Raw genomic sequence first — 26,928 nt, 5'->3', positions numbered from 1 at the left:
TACTTTGATAGTGGAAACTGTATTTATGGCTTATTTTTGTGCATTTAAAGTTCAACTGCCATTGATAGTTGTTAAAAGTCGTTAAACCTGTGCATATGAAACAAAAAACGCTTTTTGTTTATCGATTTATTGTGAAATAACGATAGCTGTGCTTGCTCCCTTTCCTGTTGGGCGGTTGTGATTTCTGTCCATTGACTGTGGAGGTGCTCCGGCGTCCGGCAAAGATAGAATCGATCCTATTTTTGCCGGATGGCGGAACGGCGGGCGGCGCACTGCACCGCACGGCCGCAGTAGTGGAACAGCTCTGTTTGACTACAATGGGACCGTTTTTGCTGCGGAGTTTATACCAGAGCGGAGCGCAGCGGGGCGGAGATAGTTTAATTTTGGGTTAACAGTCAGTCTTTCAATAGAAGTAGATTGTAGTTGTGTTTATTAGAGGTGAGTGAATATTCACACATTTAAAAACGATGACTGTGCTGTTAATGTGGCTAAACTCATGTTTCACAATCTCTGTGAAATAGAAATAATTAAACACACTTGTTCTTTTGTTCCTCATTAGCTTCTTCATGTCTGCTAGATGCCCTTCTGTTTTTTTACTCTCAGCATCCCTAGCACACCTTTAATATTGGAATTGGTCAACAGAGCTGGCATGTCAGTTCCACTTTACTAAGACTACAATGGGAACAAACAGGGAGCAGCAAGAAAATTTGAACTATGAAAAAGTTGCAATCTATGCCTTTAAGGGACAGCACTGGTGAGTATGCACCCAAACATCCGTGTGTAATACTCAAAGGAGGTGAACTCACTGACCTTTACCCCCTACAGATAAAAAGGCAAGGTCAGCTGATTGAGAGTTTTGGTACATTTTTAAAACATACGTCCAAAGCTTAGAGGAGGAATGTACTGATGGCGCTAAAGGCTTCTAGGAGGAAAAGCTTGATTACCATCACGGCTTTACATCAGTTTTTTTTTATGGGTGAATCTAACGCCATCTTCAAAAACCTAAAACAGTCTAGTATTAAGATAACTCAGTTGAATTATCAGTTAAGACTCCTAATAATTCCTCCTTAAATATTTGAAGTTTAAAACGATGAATAAATGATAACACCATTACTTACATATGTCTCGCTGCCTTTTCTTTCCTTCAATTTTCAAACCAGCCAAATGACTCTGGTGTTTTTGCTGACAGCATGTTAGCAAGAATGCGCGTGTGTGTGCGCATGTGTGTGATGCACACACGAGATGTCACACTTGTGCTCCATTTTCAACATAGAACCAACTTCAGTCTATCGTCCTAAGCAACTGTTTTAATTTGCTCAAGTATTTTAGTGTTTAATTTGAACTGAATTTAGATGTTTTTTCCTTACATAAATAAGTAATTTTAAATGATTTATGTTTCATATTAAACAGTGAAAGGTTGCCCAAACATAACAAAGTAACACAATTTAGACCCCATGATTAAAATATTTTAAAAGCCTCATATTTTTTATTATTGCTGGCCGTGTTGTCTCGAGATGCACAGTAAAATTAGTACTAGTAAACTACTGGGAGGATTGAGTGATTTTTTTTTGTATGAACTAAATCCAGCACAGGTTCACTGGAATAGAGCTGAAGACCTGACCTGAATATGTGCACTGCACCATGTAAATAAAAGGCGTGTTTGTTGTAGGGTTGTCACAGTGTGAAAACTTAACCTCACAGTTATTGTGACCAAAATTATCACGGTTTTCGGTATTATCGCGGTATTTTTTTAAACGTGTTACATTTTCAGACAACTAAATAAACCCTGTATATCAGGAAAATATTGTCCTCAGTTTGTGTCTAAATTTTGTCAAAAATGTGTTATTTTGTAATTATGTTGTTTATTTGTTTAGTTTTCCCCTTTAGTCTTTAAAATACCAATATTTGACCCATAACGTCTTATTTTTTGTCTGTTTGATATCATCATTTAAAAAACATTAGATCAGATGATACTCAGTACTCAAGTAGCCTTCTAATCATATACTTTTTTTTACCCTTACTTGAGTAATAAACCCTATAATCAGGAAAATATTGTTCTCGGTTTGTGTCCTTCCGGTGCGCTTTGCAGATTTGGGAAAATGTCATCAGGCAGTAATCATTGTTAAATTCATAATTATTCTAGAAGAGAGGCCAACTCTTATCTGCCCCTGGGAGCCCCGTAATGCATAGCGTCGTTTCAATATGGGGGTGTTTGTGACACGGTTTATATGCAGGTAGCGGCGCTGCGGCTGCTTTATAGCGACTCGTTGCATTCTCCCTAAACCCAAATCCTCGGATCACGCATTTTAGCTAAAACGCTAACGTTAACTTGCCTTGCGTTGACTGTAGAGTTGAGGGTGATGGTCACGCAGATGTGTCATGAGATTTGAAGCGTTGCTGCCTTTCACAGACACTTTTTCTGCACGTGCTGCAAACAGGATAGCCGTCTTCTATCAACTGTCCCTCGGCATTCTTCAAATATCCAAAAAATGCCCGTACTTCCCACTTTGTCTTCTTTGAGAGATAATAAATGTCCTGAGCGCTGCCATCTCCTCCTTTGGCCATTATTTCAACTTTAGCTTCAAGAAAGTTTTGGCTGTAAACAACAAAGCGCGCATGTGCCGCCGGCAACTTCAGCAGATGATATGGTGGCTGGTAAGGGTTACGGCGCATACACCGCAGCCACGGTAATCCACCGAGATAGTATTTTTTAAAAACAAGAGTTATTATTTTTGTCAACTTTTTTAACGGGGTTTACCGCTACACCGGTTACCATGACAACCCTAGTTTGTTGTACGATGATCTCAGCCTAATTAGCCCACGCCATCATTGTAGGTTTGTGTGTCTCTTTTACCAGGGTTTCCTCTACATCAGGCATGGGGAACCCTGGTCCTCGAGGGCCGATATACTGCATGTCTTTGCTCCAACACTTCTGAGTCAGTGGTTGATTCACCTGTTCTGCAGCTCATCAAGCTCTGCAAAGCCTGTTAATCACCTGTTAATTGAAATTGGGTGTGTTAAAGCAGGGTTGAAACTAAAACATTCTGGATAGTGGCCCTCGATGGACCGGGGTACCCCACCCCTGCTCTACATGTAATTGATCGTGGCGCACCACCACGGCAAAATAAAAACCGCCACACCTTCGGAACAAAGGTGGGGTTTTGTTTTTGTTTGTTTTTCATGTTTTATATGTTAAAACAGTGTAGAGCAAATTATATATATATATATATATATATATATATATATATATATATATATAGGCTGTATTTGCACACTTATACTAATCATAATCAGGGTTTGTGATCATCTTAAATATCACAAAACTTGAAAATTTACTTTATTTTGAAAAACCAACACTGCCTGCTACTTCCTATCTGGCTGTGAAGCTGCTGTAAGGTGCGGGGGGTACACTTCTCAGGAGTTCAACGCTGTGAAAATGAGCCTAATGTTAACCAACTCAGACTCTGTCCTGCATTTTCATTACTTTTCTCACATCCCGCAAATTGACTCATGTCCCGCATTGTTGACAGTCTCCTGTTTTGAGTTTCAATTTTGCATAAACTGTTTGGAGAAAGCTGCCTGTTGCTGTAAATCAAACGGACTTTAACGCAGGTCCGGAGTGCGCACCCGAACCACAAACAGAAGCGTCAGCGAACAAGGACAGATGAGTGCAGTGGACAAAATGCTGTAAAGAATCATGAGTTTAAAGTGTTCAGATACTCGGACAGAGTCTTTGTTTTTTCTGAGAGACTTTTTTAAATGTCACGGCGAGGAGTCCCATATGAAACGGAGCAGAAAATCAGAGTCACAAAAAACATGTTGGTCAAAAGCAGGTTTCCCGGTAAATAGACAGGTTCATGATAAAACCCAATGGAGACAAGGTGCTGCTGAGGTTGTGTTGTCTCAGATGCAAACAAGCTAAACCCTTTTAAAGCACATTAAAGAAATAATGAGATTTGAATTGAAGCCTTGATTATTTAGTCTCAGAAGAAAAAAAGTTAAAACTAAGATTAGATCTCATGTTTCTCTCAAATTAAAGCCGGTGATGTTTTTTTTTCCCTAAATTACTTTACTATTAGATTTGACAATTTTGAACCCCATTTACATTAATGTCATTAAAATGAGTATTAACCAATGAAAGTTATGCTTTCAACTTCAATGTGCCTAATTCTACCAGTTACACAAACCTTTGCGTGTGTTCTCAGTGACGTCGACGCCAAACTGAATGATGTCGCCAGACAGGACCTCACAGGGTGGACTCTCCTCTGAGCCACGACTCAACCTCTGGCTGTTAATGAACGTCCCGTTGCTGCTTTTGGTGTCCTGCAGGTAGAACTGAAACACAAAAACAAACACAGGTAAGAATCACGCAAGTAAAATGGAAAAAACTTCACTCGAGGTGAGATAAAAATTCAGATTTATGAAACAGTAAAAACTCATTAACTGATAATTAACCACAGCAAATGACTGGGGCTCACTCATAGGGTTGGGCATCAAGCATCAATTGGAACTGGGACTAATTGTCAGTTTTCCCCGAAATCCTTCAACTTTTCTTATTTTGATACCTAGTTTCAATTTTCAGGCTTACGACCTCGGATGAAGATTGTTTGGCCGATCTCCACGGGAAAAAAAATGACCTGCAAATTCTGATCAATGCCTTTCACAGCTGATCACACCAGCTGTATGTCGCTCCTACTCTGCTGCCCGCAGAGACCCTGAGAGCAGCATCGCGTCCCCCTACCCTCCCTCACACGGCACAGGCACACAGCGGCAAACATGTAAACAAACACATCTGCCAAACTTTTACTCCATGATGTAAACTTTAATTCCTGCAGCAATAAATACGGCGTGGAGGAAGCTCATTAAAATGCGTCAGCATGGTGGATTTAATAGAAGTTTTGAAGAACAAACTCCGGGCGGTGTGAGGCGAGTTTGGCTCAATGCAGAAATAAAAACACACACAGTCAGACGCAGCCACTCACCAACGCTCATCTGTGCTAGCGTGACCGTCACAAGGCTAAGTATTAACTCAGGATCTACGCTGTATTTAGAAAAGAACCAAGCAACGGAACCACACAGATAGGTTTCCTATAGGGGGGAGCTGTTTAATTGCTTTACGACAGTTAGCAGTAATGCTTTTCCCATCTTTATATTTTAAAATAATTTTTAAATCATTTTTATTTGTAACTTTTGTTCTTGTGAAGTGCCTCGTGATTTTCATCTTGAGAGGAACTATATAAAATATTGTGTCTTCTCCCTAGCATTTTCAGATCGCCAATTGTCAATAAAAAGCACAGTAAGAAGAGAAAGTTTGCTTTTTCTGTTGGCATCATGGCGGAGCCTGGATGTAAAGGTAGGAGAGTAATGTCTTTGGAGACGAAGCAAAGAGCTAAAACCAGTGCGGCCTACACTAGTTTGAGGGAGCTAAAGGAGGCTATTAAATCACGGACTGATAGTGACCTGGCTTTGGTGCTACTGGACTTGTAAGTAATATTTTTTGTCCAACAGTGTGGATCTTTTTACTTTGTGGTTCATTTTAGCATTTGTTAGCTTATGCTAGTGTTAGCTCGTTGTTAGTGATAGCATGTTTGTTGCGTTCTACACTTGAACCACAGGAGAAAATAAACAATTGAGCAACACTGATGGACACATTACCATGTTCTGAAAATATTGTTCATTCATAAAAGTTATAAGAAGATGGTGATTTGTTCATATTCAATTATTTTTCCCTTCATGACCCACTTGTGTTACTACACCCATTTGAGAATAATACTTAAATTACTGCTTATTACTGGTTAATGAAGCTATTTTAACACAGTAACACACAAGTGCTTCATGAAGAAAACAGCCACCATCATGACAGAAAAACACAACAAACAGCAACAAACAGGGACAGAATCAAAGGTAAATACAAGAATTAAAAGACGTAAACATAAAAATGTCATGCAGGAAATTGAACACATATAAAACTGGCTAAAAAAATGTGCGGGTATACCAACAGATCCTAAGATTACAAACAAGCATTTGACATGATTCCAGTACATAAACACACAACTGTTACATTTAAACACACACAAACACACACACACAGGGTAAACAATCAAATCCGGATGTCTGAGGCTGAGGCATATCTGTCTGATGTTCCACGAGCTTCATTCATCACCTCTCAGGTCTTTGTCATGACTGAAAACAAGTGCTCTGTCCTTCTGATGATGAAGAGACTCAGATTCACAAACACACAACAGATGAAGGAGGGATGAAAACACAAAAAAAGGAAACGGCCAGCGAAGGAGAGAATGATGCGAGGCAGACTGGTTCACATCGTTGTTTACCCAAATTTAGCCACCAGTTTGCATCTCATGATGGCTATTCACTCACTAACACACACACAGCTACCTCCTGTCCCCATGGTAACATGGAGGCAGACGGGGAGGGTCCTAACTATAGAGATTTTCACCCAGCAAAACACACACACACACACACACACACACACACACACACCTCCCTTATGGGCCCTCACACACTTCTACTATAACTTATCTCTCACAGAAGATATGACATCATCCACCTGTTCGCAGCAGATTGCTGGTTTAATCTCAGTCCTGTTAAAGTCAGGTCTGTGTCGTTTCTCTTTGAACAATAACTTTGAATCACTTGACATTTAGCTTATTTCACAGCATAAATATAAATGTGACACAGGAAGGAAATAAAGGGAACCGTCTTCAGTGAACATGAACAAACATGGGGTTTGATCCAAATGATTTTTTTTCATTTTCAATCATCTAACTTTTAGTTTACTGATGCAGTTATTTATTTTCTTTCTGATGGCACAAACTCTTAAAATATTGAAATCAGTAGCTACGTTTACATGCGCCAAATTCCCCTATCCGATTCAAATCTTGTTTGATCGGAAAACACAAATCTCTGTCTGTTTACATGGACACTAACTGACATAATCCAATTATGCCGTGAGTAAATATACAGCAAGCATTCAGTCAGATTAAATAGGTTGAGCATTCGCAGAGTTGTCTTTACCGGACAAAAATTGTGAACAAACGTTATCTTGTCCGCATGTCATTCCCCTCACATTTTATTTTCGTATTCTCTAGCTTTGTCCATTGATTTTTGCCCTCGTTATGGATGTTCTTTGCATTTTTTCCTGTATGCTTTTGTTTTTACTGATGGCTTTAACTAAGCTACAGGCTCAGTACTGCTTCACCGCCACAGGAGAGGAGAGCAGGATAACATACTAATGATCACCCGTTCACACCGTCCTCCAGCTCTTCAGACTGAGTGTCTGCAAAGGCAGAAAGACGTCACGCTGAAGTAGTGCACATTTGCGCAGTGGGCATTATTTTACTCCAATAATCCGAATGGATGTGTACATGAATGTCAATCAGAATGATGATCGGACAAAACCAACCCTCTCACTCAGAATGGAATTTCATTCAGATAGGGCCGTATTTGATTTGGTTTGCATGGGAGCTGAAGGAGAATAAATCTTTGAGGAAATTATTCAACTATCAGAGTCTGGTTCTTTTCTCTTTCCTTTATTGGTCTGATTCTCCATCTGCTTATCAGTATACTTGTCATAAATACTCCCATCTGTAGCACTATATTAAATTTCTTAGACATTAAATGTATAGTCTATCAAATTAATCTTAGACTAATTGCTCATACACCAGAACATTACATCACTAAAACATCACACAAAGCTATTTAATGACAATCCAATCTGTTGCATCACTTGTATTTTCTGACAAATGTGATGCAAAACCGTGTGGTGTGGAAACTTCTCTGGTTTCTTTAGTAATCTGAGAACGAGAAGGAAACCAGGCTTCTGCTTGTGTCTGAAAACACCCCTCAGCATGAAGCACACCAGTCAGAAACTCTTAACAAACCCAGCCTCTTCTGATCCTTGTTTCTTTGTCTATAATACAAGTGAGCTACTATTTTACTACCAGCAACAACCAGCTTGGCGATGCACCAGAAGATGTTGGTCTATGGTACCAGGTAATCCAGAGTATCCATGCAACAGGAAACCTTCTTGAACTTTCAACGTGGATCTGATCAAAGTCTGATGCTCATCAACATGATGCGTTACAAGAGAAAATACTTACTGTATTATGGAATATTTTTCCTGCAAAATCTTGCATGATCTTGATGATATATAAACCACTATCCTCCTCAACAAAAACCCTGTCTCATCTCCTGCCAACAGAAGAACATTTATTTTATTATCCTAAGGTTCTTGTTTCTCTTTTCCCTTTTAGTGTCAGTCAAAGTAACATCATATTTGTGTTAAAACCGTCTTGGGCCTCCAAAACAGAGCAAACTATCAGCTAGCAGCCAAAAGACACAACCATCTTCTTATCAGTCAGCAGGTCAACACATGATACCAGTTTGCAAGGACACATCCCACACAAACACACGTTAGGACAACCTATCAGGTCATATGACTGATATTTTTTCTAAGAATCACTTGTAGGTAGCATAATAAATCTTACTAAACTACAGCTAAAAATAATTCCACCTTACGAGTAGAACATGTGATGTCCTAAACACACACTCCTCTTTGAAAGGGAAGGATTTTCCTTAAAGAAGGAAAAAGTAAAGCCTATGTTTATTATCTGTAGTGAGTCTTATCAGGTTTGAATAAATGCTAAATGCAAATTATGCCTCATTCCAGCCTTTTCAGAGGTCTTAATGAAATGTACGGGATATGGTCAATCAGAGATAAATTGCCACTATGTGCCACAGCTTTTTGTGGTTTGTGCAAAAATCAAACAGCTACATTTATTTGTGTGCTAACAATGTGCAATTGGTCTAATAGGAAAATATCTAAATGTTCCAGGTATGACTGCAACAATGCAATTTTTTGATTAAACAAAATGAAAAAGCAAAGCAGATTTTTTATTTTCTTTCAAAATTGACAAAATACAAACATAATATTGACATAATATACAAACAAGTAGTTAAGCTTTTCTTGTGTATTTATCAAATACACCTACTATTGAATATTTCAGCAAGGCTCCATCAGGTTGTGTATTTTTTAATATGAAAATTAGGAGTTCTCTCCTACATTACTTAAGTAACAGCAGAGGTTTTTTGCTGCATAATCCAGGGGGATTAATAAAATTGTATGAACAAATTTCAAGCTTTCTCATTAGTCCTGACCCTCTGTGACAGCCTCATAAGCCGGAGCAGCTCTACAGTCCCTCTACAAAATCTTTTCTTAGGAAGTGATAAAATACTTCTCCTGAAATCACGACCAAACATCTGTCACACAGAGTCCGAGGCCAGTCAGGACTCATTTCTCACTCCGAGGAGTTTGATAAGCGAGTTCCTAAACCCTCATGTTGAACCAGAAAACTTGAAAGTAAAGCACCAAAACCAAAACAGCTACCATATTCAAGTCTAGCTGGATTTTGTTTAGACGAGTACACAAATCAAGTCAAGAATGTAAAATAATGCTATACAGACAAAGAAATGTATGACATTTTTTAAAGAAAATATAAGTACTTTCAAAATACCTTTGATAAATATAATCTATTTAAATGTTACCTTTTTTGCAGCAACTGTAAATGGCTAAGAAAATAAAAGCTAAGTGAAAAGTTGAAGAAAAAAGTAATAAAAGATTTAATGTTTACAGACAAGTATTTAAAGGAGTTGTTCACTCGTTCAATCAATACATTTGCAGTGGTCTAGTAGGAATGAATGCCTTGTAAGTCATACTCTGGGGGGAAGAAATATACCGGTGCACCATTTCCAGGAACTACAAGTTACCCACATTACAGATGATATTTAGAAGGCAGGTTTTGGAGTCTTGTTTCCTTATATTTGGATATCATGTCTGTCTCGGATTGGATAACACCAACATGACTCTACCACTGACTCAGTTTGCTCTGCGACATTGATGTTTTATCTCCACAAATAACACAAGCCTGGAAGAGTTCTGCTGTGTGGTTGAGTTGATAACGTTAATGGTTAGCTTCTGCTAACAAAGATATTTAATGATGTTTCCAGGACGCTAAAACAACAACAGCCTTCCCCATCACAAGCCAAGGTGGGTAAGTCCAAGTGACCACTTGAAGTAGAGATCTGTCGGGACTTTCAAATCCTACAGTTTCACTGTCTATTTTATATCAGAAGCTAATGCAGGATATAGGTGGAGGAGACTATTTTCATGTTCGGCCTGGATGAAAAACTCGTGAGTGATTGATTATAATCAGAAAGAATCGTTAAAAATATGTTTTTTCTGTGTAACGATAAAACCTAGGGCTTAAGGACCAGTCAAGCAGAAGAAAAGGAAATACAAAATATACCTTAATAAAAATGTCATCAGTAAATGAATTTGCCACATGTCACAACCGTTCTTTCACACTGTAATTAGACAAAGGACAAGAGGAAATCACACACATCTCAAAACAAATTACACGGTTGCTGAAATACAAATGTTTTTCTCTCCAGACCCAATAGTTTAAATGTTTGTTACTCTGAATAATTTGAAACCTCATCTAAAACAAAGGCACTTAAAAGTATTAAACTTAAACAATGTCTAGACGTTATAAATACTGAACATGAAGTCAGATATATGAGGATGTCATTGTGCTTGTTTACTAGATGAACATTTACTACTCAAGGCTCTAAGAAGGTGGTATAAAGTGGAGCTTCTTCACATATTTTTTTTTCAGAGCATAGACAACGTTTGGAAGTTTTTAGAAGATTTATATGTGTGTCATTTTGGTAACAGTTTATTCTCAAAATAACCCCAAATAAACACAAGCTAACAAAAGCTAGCAGGGACATTTGTTAACCAATATCTTCCCTGAGAATCTGTGGTAAAGATAACCCTGCATCTTGACTCAGGATCAATGTTATATAAATATCAGCATCAGGTTGACTAAGGGCCGTGTTATACTTGCTGTACAAAGCGAACGCGTGGTTAAAATGGCTGCCACGCATTATTTGCATTGATTTGAAGTGTTGTTTGTGCATGTCCCCCAAAATTAACGCAACACATTCGAACTCTGCTAACCAGTAGGTGGAGTAGACAAAATGAGCAAGAAACACTCACCATGGTGACTCCGTCTCGGGTTTACAGGTCTTTCACACCTTCTTCGACACCGCTGCTGTCTCTTTTTCAGTTGTGAACTCAAAATTAAACAATTACTGATCTTTTCTATTGACGTCATATTTGTTTTGGTTGTACCCACAAACCCAGCTCTCTGTCCAGTCTGAGTGGTCTAGTGTGCCCCCAGTGGAACACTCCAGTACGATGTGCAGTGCTGTGCAGCAGCAAGTATGTGAAGAAAGACGTAGCCTTCTGCCTGCGACAACGCGGGGTCAAACAGCAAGTATAGCACAGCCCTTAAAGTGACAATGTGTATTTTCCTTGGCAATAGGGGGAAGCACATAACCTAATGCACAATGGTAAATCATTGCACGCAGTATTTTTGTGTTCGAGTAAGGCCTTAAAAACAGATGGCCATTAAGGTAAAAAATTTCTGGCAGTGCAATTTCCGAACGAGTACTTTGTCAGATTGCTCAACTGCCAGCAAAATGACAAGCAAATCAGACACCCTTTCATCACTGGTAACGAGTGAAGAGGTAAAACAACAATGTTTATAAATGGCAAAAGTTTGTAAACGCTTGTTACAAACCAGTAAATGCCTTTTGTCCTCATGAGCTCCCGTAGAAGGAAATATGGCGGCACCCCGAGACTTAGACCCGCACCCATGTAATTTTGACACAATTTTTATGGTTATGTTACGAAGCCGCCAGTATTTTTCAACAACTGGACATCATTTAATTCATTTTCAACATCTCGATGGATATTTCGAGGGATTAATGGTAAAAACTACACTTTAAAGCACTGCAAAGAAAGTAAGATATGTATAAACACTAATCGAAGTCACTGATATTTATTTAAAGTTGACTATGAGACATGATGCTGACATTTAAAACTGGGACGGTGCTTGTGAGTTTACAGTCCATCTCTGAGAAAGGCTGCAGACGGAAGAAAAGCAGGAGAGAGTTTAGTCCCGGAGTGTTTTGGTGCAGAGAGCCAGCTCACAGAAGTCTGGGCTCCTGCCAGCATTTCCTAATCAGGCTGTTAGCTACCACTGACAAACAGAATGAGCTTTTATCTGTCAACATATTCCTGCAGCAGGGAGTTAGTGTTGTCTCAAAATGTGAGTGTGAATAATTCTAGCCCCACAAGCCTACAATTAAACACACTTGGGATTGTGTAGTAAATAATGAAAATTTTATAAACTAAATTCAGTTATTTGAGGGTTTGAGGAAATGTATTTTCATGCATTTAATGAGAAAGTGTCAAAGTTTCAGGTGCACAGTAAAAAAAGTGTCCAGCAGCTCACTAGTATTGTGTTTTTTGTCCTTTGACTTCACATATTTTCATTATAATCCTCAATACAAATGGAGAAAAAACGGGTTAACAGGTTAATCTCTGGAATTATAAACTTAGACACGTTTTGAAAAAACAACGGTGAGCTCAGGAAGGTAGACGATGACAACAGCACCATCCTTCCTGTTAGGAAATGTCAGGAGGAGTTAGTTTCAACCGAATGGCACACCTGTCGACTCCCATTAATCTGGATCCACATCAAGAGTGAACATGTTTGCTCTTCCTTCTTTTCAGTGAAAACTTTGAGAATGTTCAGCTGTGGTTGGAATGCTGATCTATTATAGCACTGCTGAGATACTTAAAACTGATATAGCAGTTTACAAAAAATATTTTAAAACAGACATAAGTAGACCTGGAGCAGAAAAATGTGGTTAAAGGACATACAAACAAAAAGAAAATCGCACTTAAAAGTATTTGATAGATGGAATCGAGATCAAAATTTACAGTACTCGATCCCTGAGTTTGACTGTACTACATCAAACATGGTAAAAGAAAATAAATGTACAAAAAACTACAATACAGTAACTTGAGTTTATTAAAGTTTTATCGCTAAACTATATTCTTCAATACTTAAAGATAAAATTAAACTAAAACATCTGATAATCTCAGCATAGAGACATTTGACTATAACCACCAGCAGCTGTCTGAAGGTTAGAAAATTGTTTTAATCAAAGAGAAAGCCATCCATCTAGGGCTGCAACAAACGATTATTTGGATAATCGATTAATCGGATGGGGTCTCGACACGATTAATCGATTAATCGGATTACATGGGGAAATTTTTAAAAACTGCTAGGGAAACGTTATTTCTCTCCTTCCTTCACTTTATTTAACACAACATTATCAGAAAACAGTTCAATAGCAGAAAAACAACATGCCATCACCTAAATTGTCTTATAAGGTGTATAGACAGAGACCCTAAGCTACATCTATCTGTGACCTAACATGCTTGGTCCAAGTTAAACAGCTTAAGGGCAATTCTCATCTGTTTTGTTTGATCTCATCTGTTGACATATATTTTAAATGTAATTAAACATAGGCTGTGAATTAATCAAAATTGATCACTATTTCCAAAAATGACTGAAAAAATACCAAATAAAACAAAAGTAAATGAATGCCATCCTACTTGTGATGATGCCCTGGGCAACTGCCATAAAGTCACATCAAGAAATGCTGCTGATCATTCCAATGATCCCAAATAGACTCACATTAGGCCACATGAAAGCAACTGAACCCAAAAATATATTAACCAGTATATAACTGCACTCTCACACAACACGCCTGCAGCAACAGTTAGGACTCCTCCCTCCCTTTTAAAAGCGTTTTTGCTTCCGAGGACATTGTGGTTGTAAAACCACATGCTAGTAGTCTGGCCCCGGTGTGATCAACCAGTTTCTGCGGGAATGTGACGGCGGAACCAGGGCCAGATTAACACTTTGTTGTACCCTGGGCAACAATATTCAAGGGCTCCATCATCACGACCCAAGGATCACCATAATGTGGTCACATACAGAATATTTTACTGTAATATGCAGTAAATATACTCAATACTTGAATGCCTGACAACACGTAACCCGCCCAGAGTAACCTTTGACCCACCTCGTGTGGACTGACCAATGAGGAGAGGGTCTTAACTTGAGGCCCTCTCTTCATTGGTCATTCTGCATGAGACTGACTCTCAACTGACGTTCAGTCGTAGGCAGCGAAGCGTCTCTGTGCAGCGCAAAAGCCCGGGTGGACAGTTTGTTTAATGTAGGGTGACCATATTTCCATTTCCAAACAAGAGGACAGGGGATCTGTGCCTATGACGTCACACTATGGCAACGCCACACAAACCATGTTGGGACCCATTTTTTGTAAGAACTAAATTAATATCAGATTCTGCCAATTAAAGGGCTCTAAAACAATTCATATATAAATATTTAGCATATTTAATGCAAAATCAAATTTTTCTGCTTTAGTTCTGCAACAAGGTTTTATTAATAATAAATTATTATACCTTTTGTTTTACTACAGCATTGGTACGCTTCCTGTGCACAGATTATTAAGGATGCTTGTTTCAGCTGTGAGATTAGACGATAGGATCAATGAAAAAATAACTAGTCACACACTCCATGGAAACTTTCAGAGAATCCACAAATAGTGGCTTTCAAATGGTTTTGTTACTTTTTGCAAGTTTATAAAAGAAGCAGATGAGACAGCATGTCTGATAATTTAGTTTTTCATCTGATAATATTAGAACATGTCAGTAATGTCTGAGGGGCTTTTATAAACACCGTATAACTAACACTACTGGAGAGGGCATGAATTACACAGAGGCTTCTGGGGAGCCCAGTTATTGGGGGGGGGGGGGGGGGTCATTTTGCCTTGGCCCCCAAAATGTCTTGAAACGGCCCTGGGTGTGTGACTGAGTTTTGAAGGTGATCTGAATTGTATCAGATGTATAAATATGACATGTGTATAACTTATTGTTTTTTACTGGTAAAAACGTGTCGTGGAGATAAATCTACCTACATTTTACTTTTCAACACTTTGTTTTCAGCGCTTTGTTTCACTTTCAGCGCTTTGGGCTTCCTGACAGGGTTGCGGAAGGCGCTTTATAAATAAAGCTTTGATTGATTGATTGATTGATTGATTGATTGATTGATTTTTTGTTTTTATTGAACTATTTTCCTGTCCTGTCTGTCTCTCATCTTCCTGCATCTCCTCTTAATTCTCCAGAAAATCTGTTGCCTGGATTCTTACCTTTTCACCTCATCAGTTACTTTTGAGCAGATCAAAGGGATCTCCTGACCGAAAAGCGCAGAGCGCGTTTTCGATGCTGCGTGAGGTGACATCACCACAGCACAGGTGATGAGCTCCGCAGTAGCGAGCTTCAGGCACAAATAAGACAGAAAATAGAGAACATGTGCAGACAAGAACGATCGTGTGCTAATTATAGTTTTTTGGTTGCGCCACTTTGAGAATGGACCGTGCGCTGGAAGCAGCTGCCTGGATCGCTGTGCAACAATGCGGAACCGGTTCGCAGCAGCGCAAGTCTGCCGGCTCTCCCTCGCGCTGATCTGCCGCTACCGGCTCTCCCTCCACGCTGATCTGCGGCTCTCCCTTGCGCTGATCTGCGGCTCTCCCTCGCGCTGATCTGCCGGCTCTCCCTCGCGCTGATCTGCGGCTCTCCCTCGCGCTGATCTGCGGCTCTCCCTCGCGCTGATCTGCCGGCTCTCACTCGCGCTGATCTGCGGCTCTCCCTCGCGCTGATCTGCGGCTCTCCCTCGCGCTGATCTGCGGCTCTCCCTCGTGCTGATCTGACTTGCTCTGGTCTGCGCGCAACGGCGGGTGGGAAGGGGGGGGGGCGCTTTTGGAAGAGTTGTGCGACACAACGAATCGATGACGCAATTCGTTGCCAACGCTTTTAGTAATCGATTTTCATCGAATTTATCGATTCGTTGTTGCAGCCCTACATCCATCCATCCATTTTCATCCGCTTATCCGGAGTCGGGTTGCGGGGGCAGTAGCCTAAGGCGAGAGGCCCAGACTTCCCCTCTCCCCAGCCACATGTGCCAGCTCCTCCGGGGGAATCCCAAGGCGTTCCCTGGCCAGGTGAGAGACATAGTCCCTCCACCGTGTCCTGGGTCTACCTTTAGGTCTCCTCCCGGTTGGACGTGCCCGGAAAACCTCACCAGGGAGGCGTCCAGGAGGCATCCTGACCAGATGCTCGAGCCACCTCAACTGGCTACTCTCGATGTGGAGAAGCAGCGGGTCTACTCAGAGCCCCTCCCAAATGACAGAGCTTCTCACCCTGTCTTTAAGGGACAGCCCAGCCACTCTTCGGAGAAAACTCATGTCGGCTGCTTGTATCCGCGATCTCGTTCTTTAGGTCACTACCCAAAGCTTATGATCATAGGTGAGGGTAGGAACGTAGATTGAACGGTAAAAAGAGAGCTTCGACCGGTAAAAAGAGAGCTTTGCCTTCTGACTCAGCTCTCTCTTCACCACGACTGACCGGTACAACGCCTGCATCACTGCAGATGCAGCACCAATCCACCTATCGATCTCACGCTCCAGTTTTCCCTCACTCGTGAACAAGACCCCGAGATACTTAAACTCCTCCACTTGAGGCAGGAGCTCATCCCTGACCCGGAGAAGGCATTCTACCCTTTTCTGATGTTTCAAAGAGAAAGCCAGAACAGTTAATCACAGCAGCCTGTTACAGTTGCCCTGGTTTTCTCAGGCGTTTTGATTGGCGTCTTTAAAATAGAAAATGTGTAGTTTTCACCAATAATCTCCGGAAATATCCATTGAAATGTTGTTGAAAATTCAAATATCAATGTTTGTTCTAATGGACTTTTTCAAACTTTCAGCCTAAATAAAAAAGTCAACTCCCAAGTGAGCTGAGGAAGAATTATTTGGGAACCTAATTTACAGCAATGAAGAACGCACGAGAAATCTGACTTGTGTGGAGAATCACGTGGGTACACATCACAGGAGAACCATGGTTTCACTACTGCACTTCCCAAAGTCTAGACAAGTCCATCTGTGACATAATTTAACACAATAAACTGCAGCTTCGTTTCTTTTTTATTATCTATTAATTGAGTTCACCTGTTCACATTGCATTTAGTTGCTGCCAGAATACAACAAAAATAAATTATTTAAGTCTCTAGCAAAAAAGTATTGGTACCAAAAAACATTGCTTTACTAAAGCAATTTTATTAAGTTAAACTGTGTTAATGGAAAAGAAATACATTCAGATTGATTCAAATATTTAAGAAATAAATCGTTTCTTTTTTTTAAATTTTCCTAACAACTCAGGTGTAAAAATAAGTTTTCTAACTAAACAACGGTACGACTCTGGAATAAACCCAGTAAAGTCAGGATTACCGTATTTTCCGCACTAGCCATAAAATGTATAACGAAGAAGAAAAAAACATATATAAGTTGCATTTTGGGGGGAAATTTTATTATTTTTCTTACAAAATCTGAGACCAAGCATTTCACATGCAAGACAAGTACCGGTAACAATAACAGAATAAACAACCAGGGCGCAGCAGCAGCGCCACGGTCTCCAGCAGAGGATGGCGGTGTTTCAAACCCTGCCAGCGGGCGGGGAGGGCTCATTCCTGGGCCAGAGCCGGCCCCCAGCACCCCGTCACAGGCTGCAGCAGGTGATGGCAGTGTTTGAAACCCTCCCAGTGGGACAGGGGAGCTCATTCCTGGGTCGGAGCCGCCCAGCCCGCAGCAGCTCGCCACAGGCTCCAGCAGGTGATGGCTGTGTGTGTTTGGTTCCCTGCGGGTCAGAGGAGCTGAAACCTGGACTGGAGCCAGCCCGCAGCAGCGCGCCATGGTTTCCAGCAGGTGATGGCGGGGCAGAGGAGCTTATTCCTGGTCCGGAGCTGGTCCGCAGCAGCGCAGTATACATAATTTGGTACATAAGTCGCTCCAGAGTATGTTGCAGGACCAGCCAGACTATGAAAAAAAGTGTGACTTATAGTCCTGAAAATATGATAGTCTTTCTGCCAACAGTGAACTGTTCCCTCACAAGTAAACATTAAGATTTTGAGGTACTGCGTACCGTCGATATTATTGGTCCTGTACTCTTGGTATTACTTATGAGATTGTCGTCATGCTGTGGAATACTGATGCCAAACATCTTCCCACCAGCTGTCTAGTTGACCAAAATGCTCTTTAGCCAATTTTACTCACAAACCGACGACGATACAGCCTTAATGCTCCACACTGCCTCAATCACTGAATACTAAAGATGCAGCCTGTGTCTGTAAACTGTGTTTCCACTCTGTTGTTTAAAAGCTGCAAAACAAAAGGTGGGCATCTTCTAATGGCAATTTTGAATGCTTAAAAAACCTGTATAAAATACATACCAATGCTTTCATGCGAAAAACAATTAAAACAATTAAAAGTGAGATACTAAGACCTCGGTCTGATGGCTTTCCGAGTCATTTACCTGCAAGTCTATTTATAGCTGGTACATTTGCATTAAAGCCACATACAAATCTGCTTTTCTGAATACGAGTGAACAAATCCGAGGCCAACAGCGATGGAATGACTCATCTACAGTAAGGAGAACATGTGTTTGTCCTCATTTTAACTCAACAAGTAGACAGACAATAATGTGATCCCTCACCCAGCACAAACACCTGAAATAACCAAAAAGGCTTTGCTGTTGAGAACAGATCAACATGCAGAGGTGTGAGCAGCAGCCCTCAACACTACTGTAAATCAATGTGTATTTATTATAAAGTACTAGTACTAGATAAACAGCATTTATGGCACATCAGAAACTTAATGTCTTCCAGGAACAGAAGAGTATGAACCTTCTAAAAATGGAAAAGCTGACGTGACTGGTTATTATGCCATACCTGTAATGATCAAAGATGTCTATTGTGTTGGCCAAGACTTTTGAATCTGTGTACATCCTGAGCTGACAGTTTCGTCTAGCTCTGAAAGATGAAAAGGAAATACCTCCAATAAAAATGAATGGATCCAGTGAGTTCTGTGAGCAAAACCATCATCAAATTGTTTTCCAACATTGTCATGCGACGACCAGGACTAACGAGGCCTATTGCTTCTTCAGACCTCTTGTAACATAGCTACAGAACAACAAAACACACCAGTACTCTAGCTTTTGACGCTGTCCCAATCTAAATAAAAAAGAAAAACAGCAATATGGCATAGTTATGGATTTGAGAAACTTTCATATGTCTTTACATTCTACATATGTGACAAAAAGACCAATTTTATGTCTATCTACATCTGTTACAGAGACGGGCCTTTAAAGGGTAGCTGGTATTTAATTCTGACCAAACCAGAGGCTTTTGGCTGTTAATGAAGCCTTAATGAAACACTTGGTGTGTTTCTCCTGCACTAATTTAATTTCTTTGCTGTTAATGTTGCAAAGTGGGAAAACACGGCAAACAAAATGTAAACAGACCTTGAGGTAAGGTGCTGTATGGAGAAATACAGGGTACTAAAAACATGGAGGACAATACAGACCCAGCATCATTATATGCCATAGCTGTTGATCTAGTAGATCTGTGTGCAACTGCTGGCTCACTAAAACGAGAACGAGGGATGTTTTGCCATTTCACCTTTGATGGCATTGCTGCTGACTCACAATTCAACTAAAATTATTTGTATTGTTAAGGATTCTAAAAGCGCTTTTCAAAGTTTGGTGGTGAAGTAATGACTCATTTTTCTGATGTTTCACTTAAATTCTGATTGTTAAAAAATCTTGATGGACAAACAGTCCTTCAGACAGTTAAACCCGTGGAACTGAACATTAGTATAAAAGCAGAAGTTAATGTTTATGATAATGAATGTTAGTCACATCTTTTCAACAGTAATGCCCATGAGCCCTTACATTCAACATCAAACCCCAGGGTTTCCCTTACATAGGCGTAGCCGTGGAGGGCCGCCACGGCTGAAATCCCACCGCCACGCCTACAAGAACCCAATTTTTTTTTTGCGCTGTTTCCCGAAGAAGCAGCGGGAACTATTATGTTGTCGCTTGTGATCACAGCCGGCAGGCAGCAAGGAGGAGCAGGCAGGGCAAGGTGAAGTTACAGCATAATGGGCTCGACACACGGGAGGCAACATCGCCTCTCCTCCATTCATTTTCAATGAGACATGCGCGACAAAGCGATAATCGTGGGTCTCCCTCCTACCAAGCGAAACGCGAAAAACGTGCGCGTGAAATTTTGCGCTCGTGCACGTGTCGTGCACAGGCGACCCAGCGACGTGATCCCAGAAAGTTGAAACATTTTCAACTTTTCATCGCTGTCGCTCGGACGAGGACCAATCAACGGAGGTTTCATTCACTGACCAATGAGCGGACAGGATGCTCCGTACACCTCCGAGCAAACATGAAGGAGAAGTTGATTATTATTATGTTTTATATAATAAAATCAGAAGTAAGATTTCACATAACTCTAGCAGCACCTTGTGAAACATCATATCTACCACTTTTTTAACTCTGAACTGCTTAAATAACCTTAATTCCCTCCAACCTGACACAGCCAATCAAAACAACGGAAGTTTCGATTTCGCCATGGAACAGAACGCATAGACGGCTTTGCCGCTGGCCGCTGCCGCAGGTCGCCTCCCGTGTGTCAGGTAATAAAAGCGACGGCGACAAATTTCGCTGATTGCGGTCGTTTGTCGCCTCCAGTGTGTCGAGCCCATAAGTTACGGAGTTTAAAATTAGAAAGGTAGCAGACACTAACTGTAAACATGTTCTTATAACAGAAAATATTTTTTGTCTCTAGGAAAACTACATTTCAGTCCATAGGGCACTTTTTTAAGATTATGAAGGAAGTAACCGTTGTGAACGCTTACGTGACTCTGCACTGGCATTTGAGTTTATCCTGTCTACCTAACAGTCTATTAGTTATGGTTAAAGTTTCAACAGACAGTTTTGACATCAGCTGGATCAGATAAAGTTAAAGTTTTAATCTCTGTTTCAGCTACAAAACAATAAACCTGACTAGGATTCATCCAGCAGTTCGTGTTTATCCTGGGAAGTGATCATGTGTTGTTTCAACTACACAAAACTAAAAGACGGTTTAAAGGTCCCCCAGTTGTGTATTTGAAGTAAATCACATTTCTGTACATCCTAACAGAATCACAACAACACTATCTGTCACAAAACACAAAAGAAACTTCACTTTGGGAAAACAGCAAAGAGAAAATACAGTGAGCCATATGGCATATGCAAATAAAAAATGTAAATGTCCGTAACCTATAATGTGTTGCTTGGCATTGCCTCTTAGTTGGGTTAAACAGTGTTGTGACAGCTTAGACACATTGTACAATTACAAGAAACTTTCAAACTCCAAAGTACAGCAATGTTAAAAATAACTGTTGTATCAAAATGATATTGTAAAGAGTAGACACTTTAAGCTTTGTAGAAAATATATACAATAATTACATATTATTATTGAATGTATTATTGTTATCATTATTATCATCACTGTTAGGAGTAGGGTTGGCTATCGTTTAGTTTTGAACGATTCCGATTCTGATTCCATTTCCTCCTTTAGATTCCGGTTCCTATCGACTCCCGATTCAGATTCTTTCAAGACATGACACGCTTTACATGAACCAGCTAACCACAGGTCCAACTTGATGAAAATAATCTTAACTTCAACATGAATTTTAATTCTATGAACAATAACATCTCCTTCATTTAGACAAAAACATGTTTTGGAGAAAAAAAGAAAAAGACTTGCAAGACAATCAGTGTGTTTGTCTCTGACCACAACCAAAGTCTGGAAGAAACCTCTGGGATGAGGCTAAATGTCTCCAACATATCCAGAAACGTCCAGCTGTTTTCAGCTAAAACTCTCAGGATGATCATGTCCAGGATGACTGAGAACTACACCTCCATGCTGCAGCAGCATTCAGTCAGAACAGAAAGTGAAACTTAAATGTAGCTGCTGGCAGTAACAATCTAACAGATTTTAAACATTAAAACTCTCAACAGAAATAGTCCAGAAAGGAAATTTAAAATGTTCAAAACTTTGTGTGTGATTTATTATTATTATTATTATGATTATTTATTGTGGCAGAAGCTGGTGTGGTCCACCACAGAGAAAGCTGCTCTAGCATGATGACTTTAATTTTTCTACAGGTTAATATTCAACCTTCTGATGCTCACACACACACACACACACACACACACACACACACACACACACACGAGTAATGGTGAGCGGCTGCATCTGACTGCTGACGCTCCGTGCATGTTTTTATTTCTGCAGTGAGACAAACTCACCTCACACCGTCAAGAGTTTGTTCTTTAAAGCTTCTATTAAATCCACCATGTTGACGTTTTAACACGTTTCCTCTATGCTGCAGGAGTTAAAGTTTACATTACGAAGTAAAAGTTAGGCAGACGCGTTTGTTAATATCTGGGTGGGGGAGGGGGGACTCGGTGCTGCACACAGACAGCTGGTGTGATCAGCTCTGAAAAGCGCTGATCACAGTTTGCAGATCACGTTTATTTTTCACCGAGATCGGTCGCGGATTCCTGTTCCATCGGCATACTAGGAATCGTAACTAGGAATCGAAATAAAAAACTTTGAACGATTCCGGGAAAAACTAACAGTTGGTCCTGGTTCCAATCGATGCTCGATGCCCAACCCTAGGGAGTCAGACGGTTCACAAGGGAGTGTTGATGTGTTTTGGTTCGGCCTGTTCGGTTCGGTCCACTTGCATACCATTTCGGTTTATTTTTTCCGTTAAAATAATACATTTTTATTTGCGTGATTTAAGTGCAGCGGATAAAAGTTCCTAGATGAGTTTCTGCACGGACGCTGTATTGAGTGACGCATGATGGCTGCACTCGCCCGATCTCCGTTTAAAAAATGTAATCTGCAAATTCTGATCAACGCTTTTCAGAGTGGATGATACCAGCTGGCTGTCACTGCTACTGTGGAGTCTGTAGAGATGCTGATGGAGCGTAGCTTCGTCCCTCCCTCCCTTTGCCCCTCCTTCCATTCTCCCCACCCTCCCTTCTCTCTCACTGTGCAGGCATGTAGAGGCACAAATGTAAACAAACATGTCTGCAAAACTTTTCCCTGTGACAACTGATGTAAAGTTCTTATCCTACAATGAAAAATATGGCACGGAGAAAGCTCTTTATTTAATACGAGTGTTAAAAAAGAAACTATGGGTGGTGTGAGGTGAGTTTTTAAGGTTCACTGCAGAAACAAAAACAGGAGCATTAACAGTCAAACACAACACTTGTCTGTATGAGCATGACACTCATAGCTGCACAAATAACCTGTGAAATAATTAAAGACATCATGCTAGATCAGCAGCCTGTGGTGACACCTGTTGCTGCTCACTACAGAAGTCACTTTAGATATTAAATAAATATATAATGTACCGAAAAGTTATCGAACCAAGCACTTCAAAACACTAAACCGAACCGAATACGATTTTAGCATACCGTTACACCCCTAATCACTGTTATTATTAAGTATGGCCATACAAGCAGCTGTCAATAAAATGGCGACAGCTCTAAACCACTAAAGCCGGTGAAATAGAGATCAATGAATACAAGACTTTCCATGACTAATTTCTTTACCAACCCAGTGAATTGATCAGCCTCCAAATGTGTTACATAATCTGATAGATAATGAGCCGTGGAATAATCACTTCCCTGAAGGTGCCTGCTGGTGTCAGACAGGCTTTTCCTAAGCTGTGATTTATTACCAATGTCACAATTCCTCCCAAACTCAACGATAGGGATGTACATAGTTAACCAGTTAATTAGGGTAGGGTTGGGGTTGCCGTTAACGTTGTAACCGGGTAAAATACTTTTACCCAGTTAACTGCCAGCTGAGCCAACATCCTTCTGCTGTGCGTGAGTGTAATATACTTATTGCCACCAGGGGGCGTGACAGCACATCTATCAAAACCACAGAAGAACTTGTAAAGTGATCAACTCAAAATTTACTCAAAAATGAAGTGGTTAGGAAAATGCAAGAGGTCCTGACGGACATTTCAGCTCTCATCCCAGTAACATTGTTTTTAGTTTATGAATGTTGTAACAAGCGTGGGACGATTCTGCGTCAGAATTATGTTAAAAGCGTTTGTATTTTTTTAGAGAGGGAGCAAAGATTTGTTTGTATGTGTGTGTGTTTGTGAGTGTGCGCGCACGGAGGGGGGGGTGTTACGATTAACCGATTATTAACCGTCTAATGGCTTAAATAACCGGTTAAACAAATTTTGGAAAACATGCATCCCTAGACAATGAGATCCAGCTGCAGACTCCTTTACAAATCTAGTTAACAAATTGAAATTACTCTAGAATAATATTATGTCTGACATTTTAAAGAATTATTACACTTTTGAAAGCAGAAAAATAACAGAATAACAGACCAAAAAACATCCATGTAAAGTTTAACTTTGGCTAAAAAAGTTCCTCAAAATAAATGAACATATAAAGAAAAGGCATAAAAGAGGAATGCTGCAGTTTACTGATGATGTCCAAGATGCTCGATCCTGCTTACTTCTTAATTACATATCAAAAATATACTTTTGTTCAGCTAGTTACATATTGTAAGCCTAAATCTGTCTCTGCCTTTACGAACGGGTACCCCTTGTGTTTTAGGTTAGCATTATGAATCATTTACACCAAGTCGGTGATCAGATTAACTTCCATGATTTTAACTTATTAACTGGAAACACAAATCGAAGATGCAGCCTTTTTGTAATTCATAAAAACACTAATAACAAAATAACTTAATTAAATTTGAATTCTCACAACACACAGGTAGAACTAAAAGTTTCTACATACACACAAACATATTTTCTTAAGTAGTTAAATCAAACAATAATTGTTTGCGTGTTCTGGTCTACCTTAGTGTTTATTGCTGAAGAGAGGAAAGGGTGATGCTACTCATGTTGTTATAAATAGCTAATGCTTTGTACACACACACACACACACACACACACACACACTCACATATAGAGTCACTGCATGCTGCACAGCAAGGTAATCCTGATGTGTCCTATGCCTGTTTAACCAGTTCTCTGCAGAAGATTTAAATTTTATTTAAATTTTAATCATGTGAATTAAAATAAACCCTTAAGTCAGAGAAAAAAATAATGATACATATAGTAATATGAATGGATCCACAGCCTAAAGTAGGTTTTTTTTTGTCTAGGTCAGAAATAAACTAGAGCTGCAATTACAGACAGATAACAAGCTACAGGGGGGAAATAAGTCTCTCAAAAAGGCATGAACAAAAGGCCAGCTTCGACTATGTCTACAAAGCTCTGTAGGGATGGTTCACTTCTTAATTACTTATTTTCTTACTTATCGCCTCACATGGGGTTTCCATGAAGATCATGTCAGTAAAATAGTCCCATAGGTTTACATTAAGCTGAGAGCTGGCGACTGCAGAAACGTGTGATTCACACAGTTTTTATACAAAACCCAAGCTTCATCCTTAATGGCTGGAGGAATTCTCACTCACACACACAGCAAGGGAATGAGGGTATTTGATTTGTAACCTGAATGTATTTTGATCTTGAGCTACTCATTCACAAAACGAAAAAAACAAGACACTGGTTTATTTGTTTCATCGTGAATAAAATTAATCAGCGATATAACTTTTTAAATGCAGTTTAAAAAGACAATGTGTAGTTTTTATCATTAATCTCTGGAAATAGTCATCAAAACATTGTTGAAAATGAATAAAATGACGTCCAGTTGTTGAAAAATATTGGCAGCTTTGTACCATATAAATATCAGGTTTTAAGTACATAGGGTGCAGGTCTAGCGTCTTTGGGGGAAGCCATATTAGACGCCATGTTTTCTTCTGGCCAGCTCGGTTCCCCTAAAAAGTGGAAACTGTAATTTGTCTGAAAGAGTCTGAATAGAGTCATCATGATTTTTAAAGTAGAGTGGCATTAGGCAACAAGAGACAAATCATATCTTTTAATGAATTCAGAAGGCCTTAAGGAATGTCAAAAGTCCAGATAGTCTTGACAGGTTAAGAATAGCTTGGCCTGTCATGATCTGACTACAATAACGTTCACACAACATGATTGCAAAGCTTGGCTTGTATGACTCGTTTTGGACAGAGCTGTGTTAGGTAACTCGCCAAGAAGATAACTAGTTTATGCTGTCTCTTTCAGCTATCTCACTATTACACACCAGAGCACACCTCAGCATGAGCCTAGAAGAAAAGGAAGACCCGAAGATGAAGTCACCAACTATTAGTGTCAAGTAACCCTGAAGAGGAAAACACAGGTTTTGATGTCTCTTACCTTTCCCGTCTTGTGGTCAAACCAAACAAGGGCATGACTCCTGGACAGCACCTTGCAGTCAAAGGTGGCATTGTTCTGGGCTGGCCGACATCGAGCCACCGACCTGCCGATTTTGACCGGCTCATCCAGGTACACATGTCTCTCCTGGAATGGGTGCGAGTTGGGTCGGCAGGTGAACACAGCCAGAGCTGAAGGCATTGATTTTGGCTTAAGTGTATTACTCCAGCCAGACACAAGAGACAGGTTTTCTTGATCCAGATTTGCAGGATTTTGGTGCATTCCGCAATGAATAATCTACAATACCTATGGCCTATATACGGGCAGATTTCTAAATTGTGTAATCTTCTAGGCACTAACTGATCAGCATTGTCCACTGTACACACTCCAGATTACACAACTCCGCTCCTTTGAATCAACAAATCCTCCTGTGTTCAAAAAAACCTTAAAGTAAAAATCAAACCAACAGACATAAAAAAGACAAGACATTCCTTTCACCGACTCCCCACTAAAGCTACATAACGACACTTAAATCTGACAGCAAACACTATGTACAGACCAAGGTGCCATGTGTCAAGACATACATGACTGAGTATAGCCCTGACAGTGTGGCAAACAGCCTCTCACGTCCATCAAACTATTCAAGCAAGTGAAGCTGATAAATGAAACCAGTTAGTTGCTAAACTTGCTCTTCAGTCCTACAATGCA

The 26,928-nt window shown here is 40.1% G+C and overlaps 1 protein-coding gene across 10 annotated transcripts in view; it reads right to left on the bottom strand.

The window, feature by feature from the left end:
- The window catches only part of slmapa (sarcolemma associated protein a), a 66,514-nt gene extending 39,793 nt beyond the window's left edge, over nt 1–26,721 (bottom strand). For all 10 annotated transcript variants that reach the window (XM_070549463.1, XM_070549465.1, XM_070549466.1 and 7 more), the window contains exons 1-2: nt 26,224–26,721; nt 4,188–4,335 (exon numbers count right to left, since the gene is read on the bottom strand). In XM_070549463.1, coding sequence (XP_070405564.1) covers nt 4,188–4,335; nt 26,224–26,502 — 427 coding nt within the window. In that variant the 5' untranslated portion in view covers nt 26,503–26,721. The remainder of the gene's footprint in view (nt 1–4,187; nt 4,336–26,223) is intronic.
- Between the last annotated feature and the right edge of the window lie 207 nt (nt 26,722–26,928).

Source organism: Nothobranchius furzeri, chromosome 3, assembly GCF_043380555.1.
Source record: "Nothobranchius furzeri strain GRZ-AD chromosome 3, NfurGRZ-RIMD1, whole genome shotgun sequence".
In the NCBI taxonomy this organism is placed as follows: Eukaryota; Metazoa; Chordata; class Actinopteri; order Cyprinodontiformes; family Nothobranchiidae; genus Nothobranchius; species Nothobranchius furzeri.
Note: the sequence above shows the minus strand (reverse complement) of the source record. Positions and strands in the feature narration are given on the sequence as shown.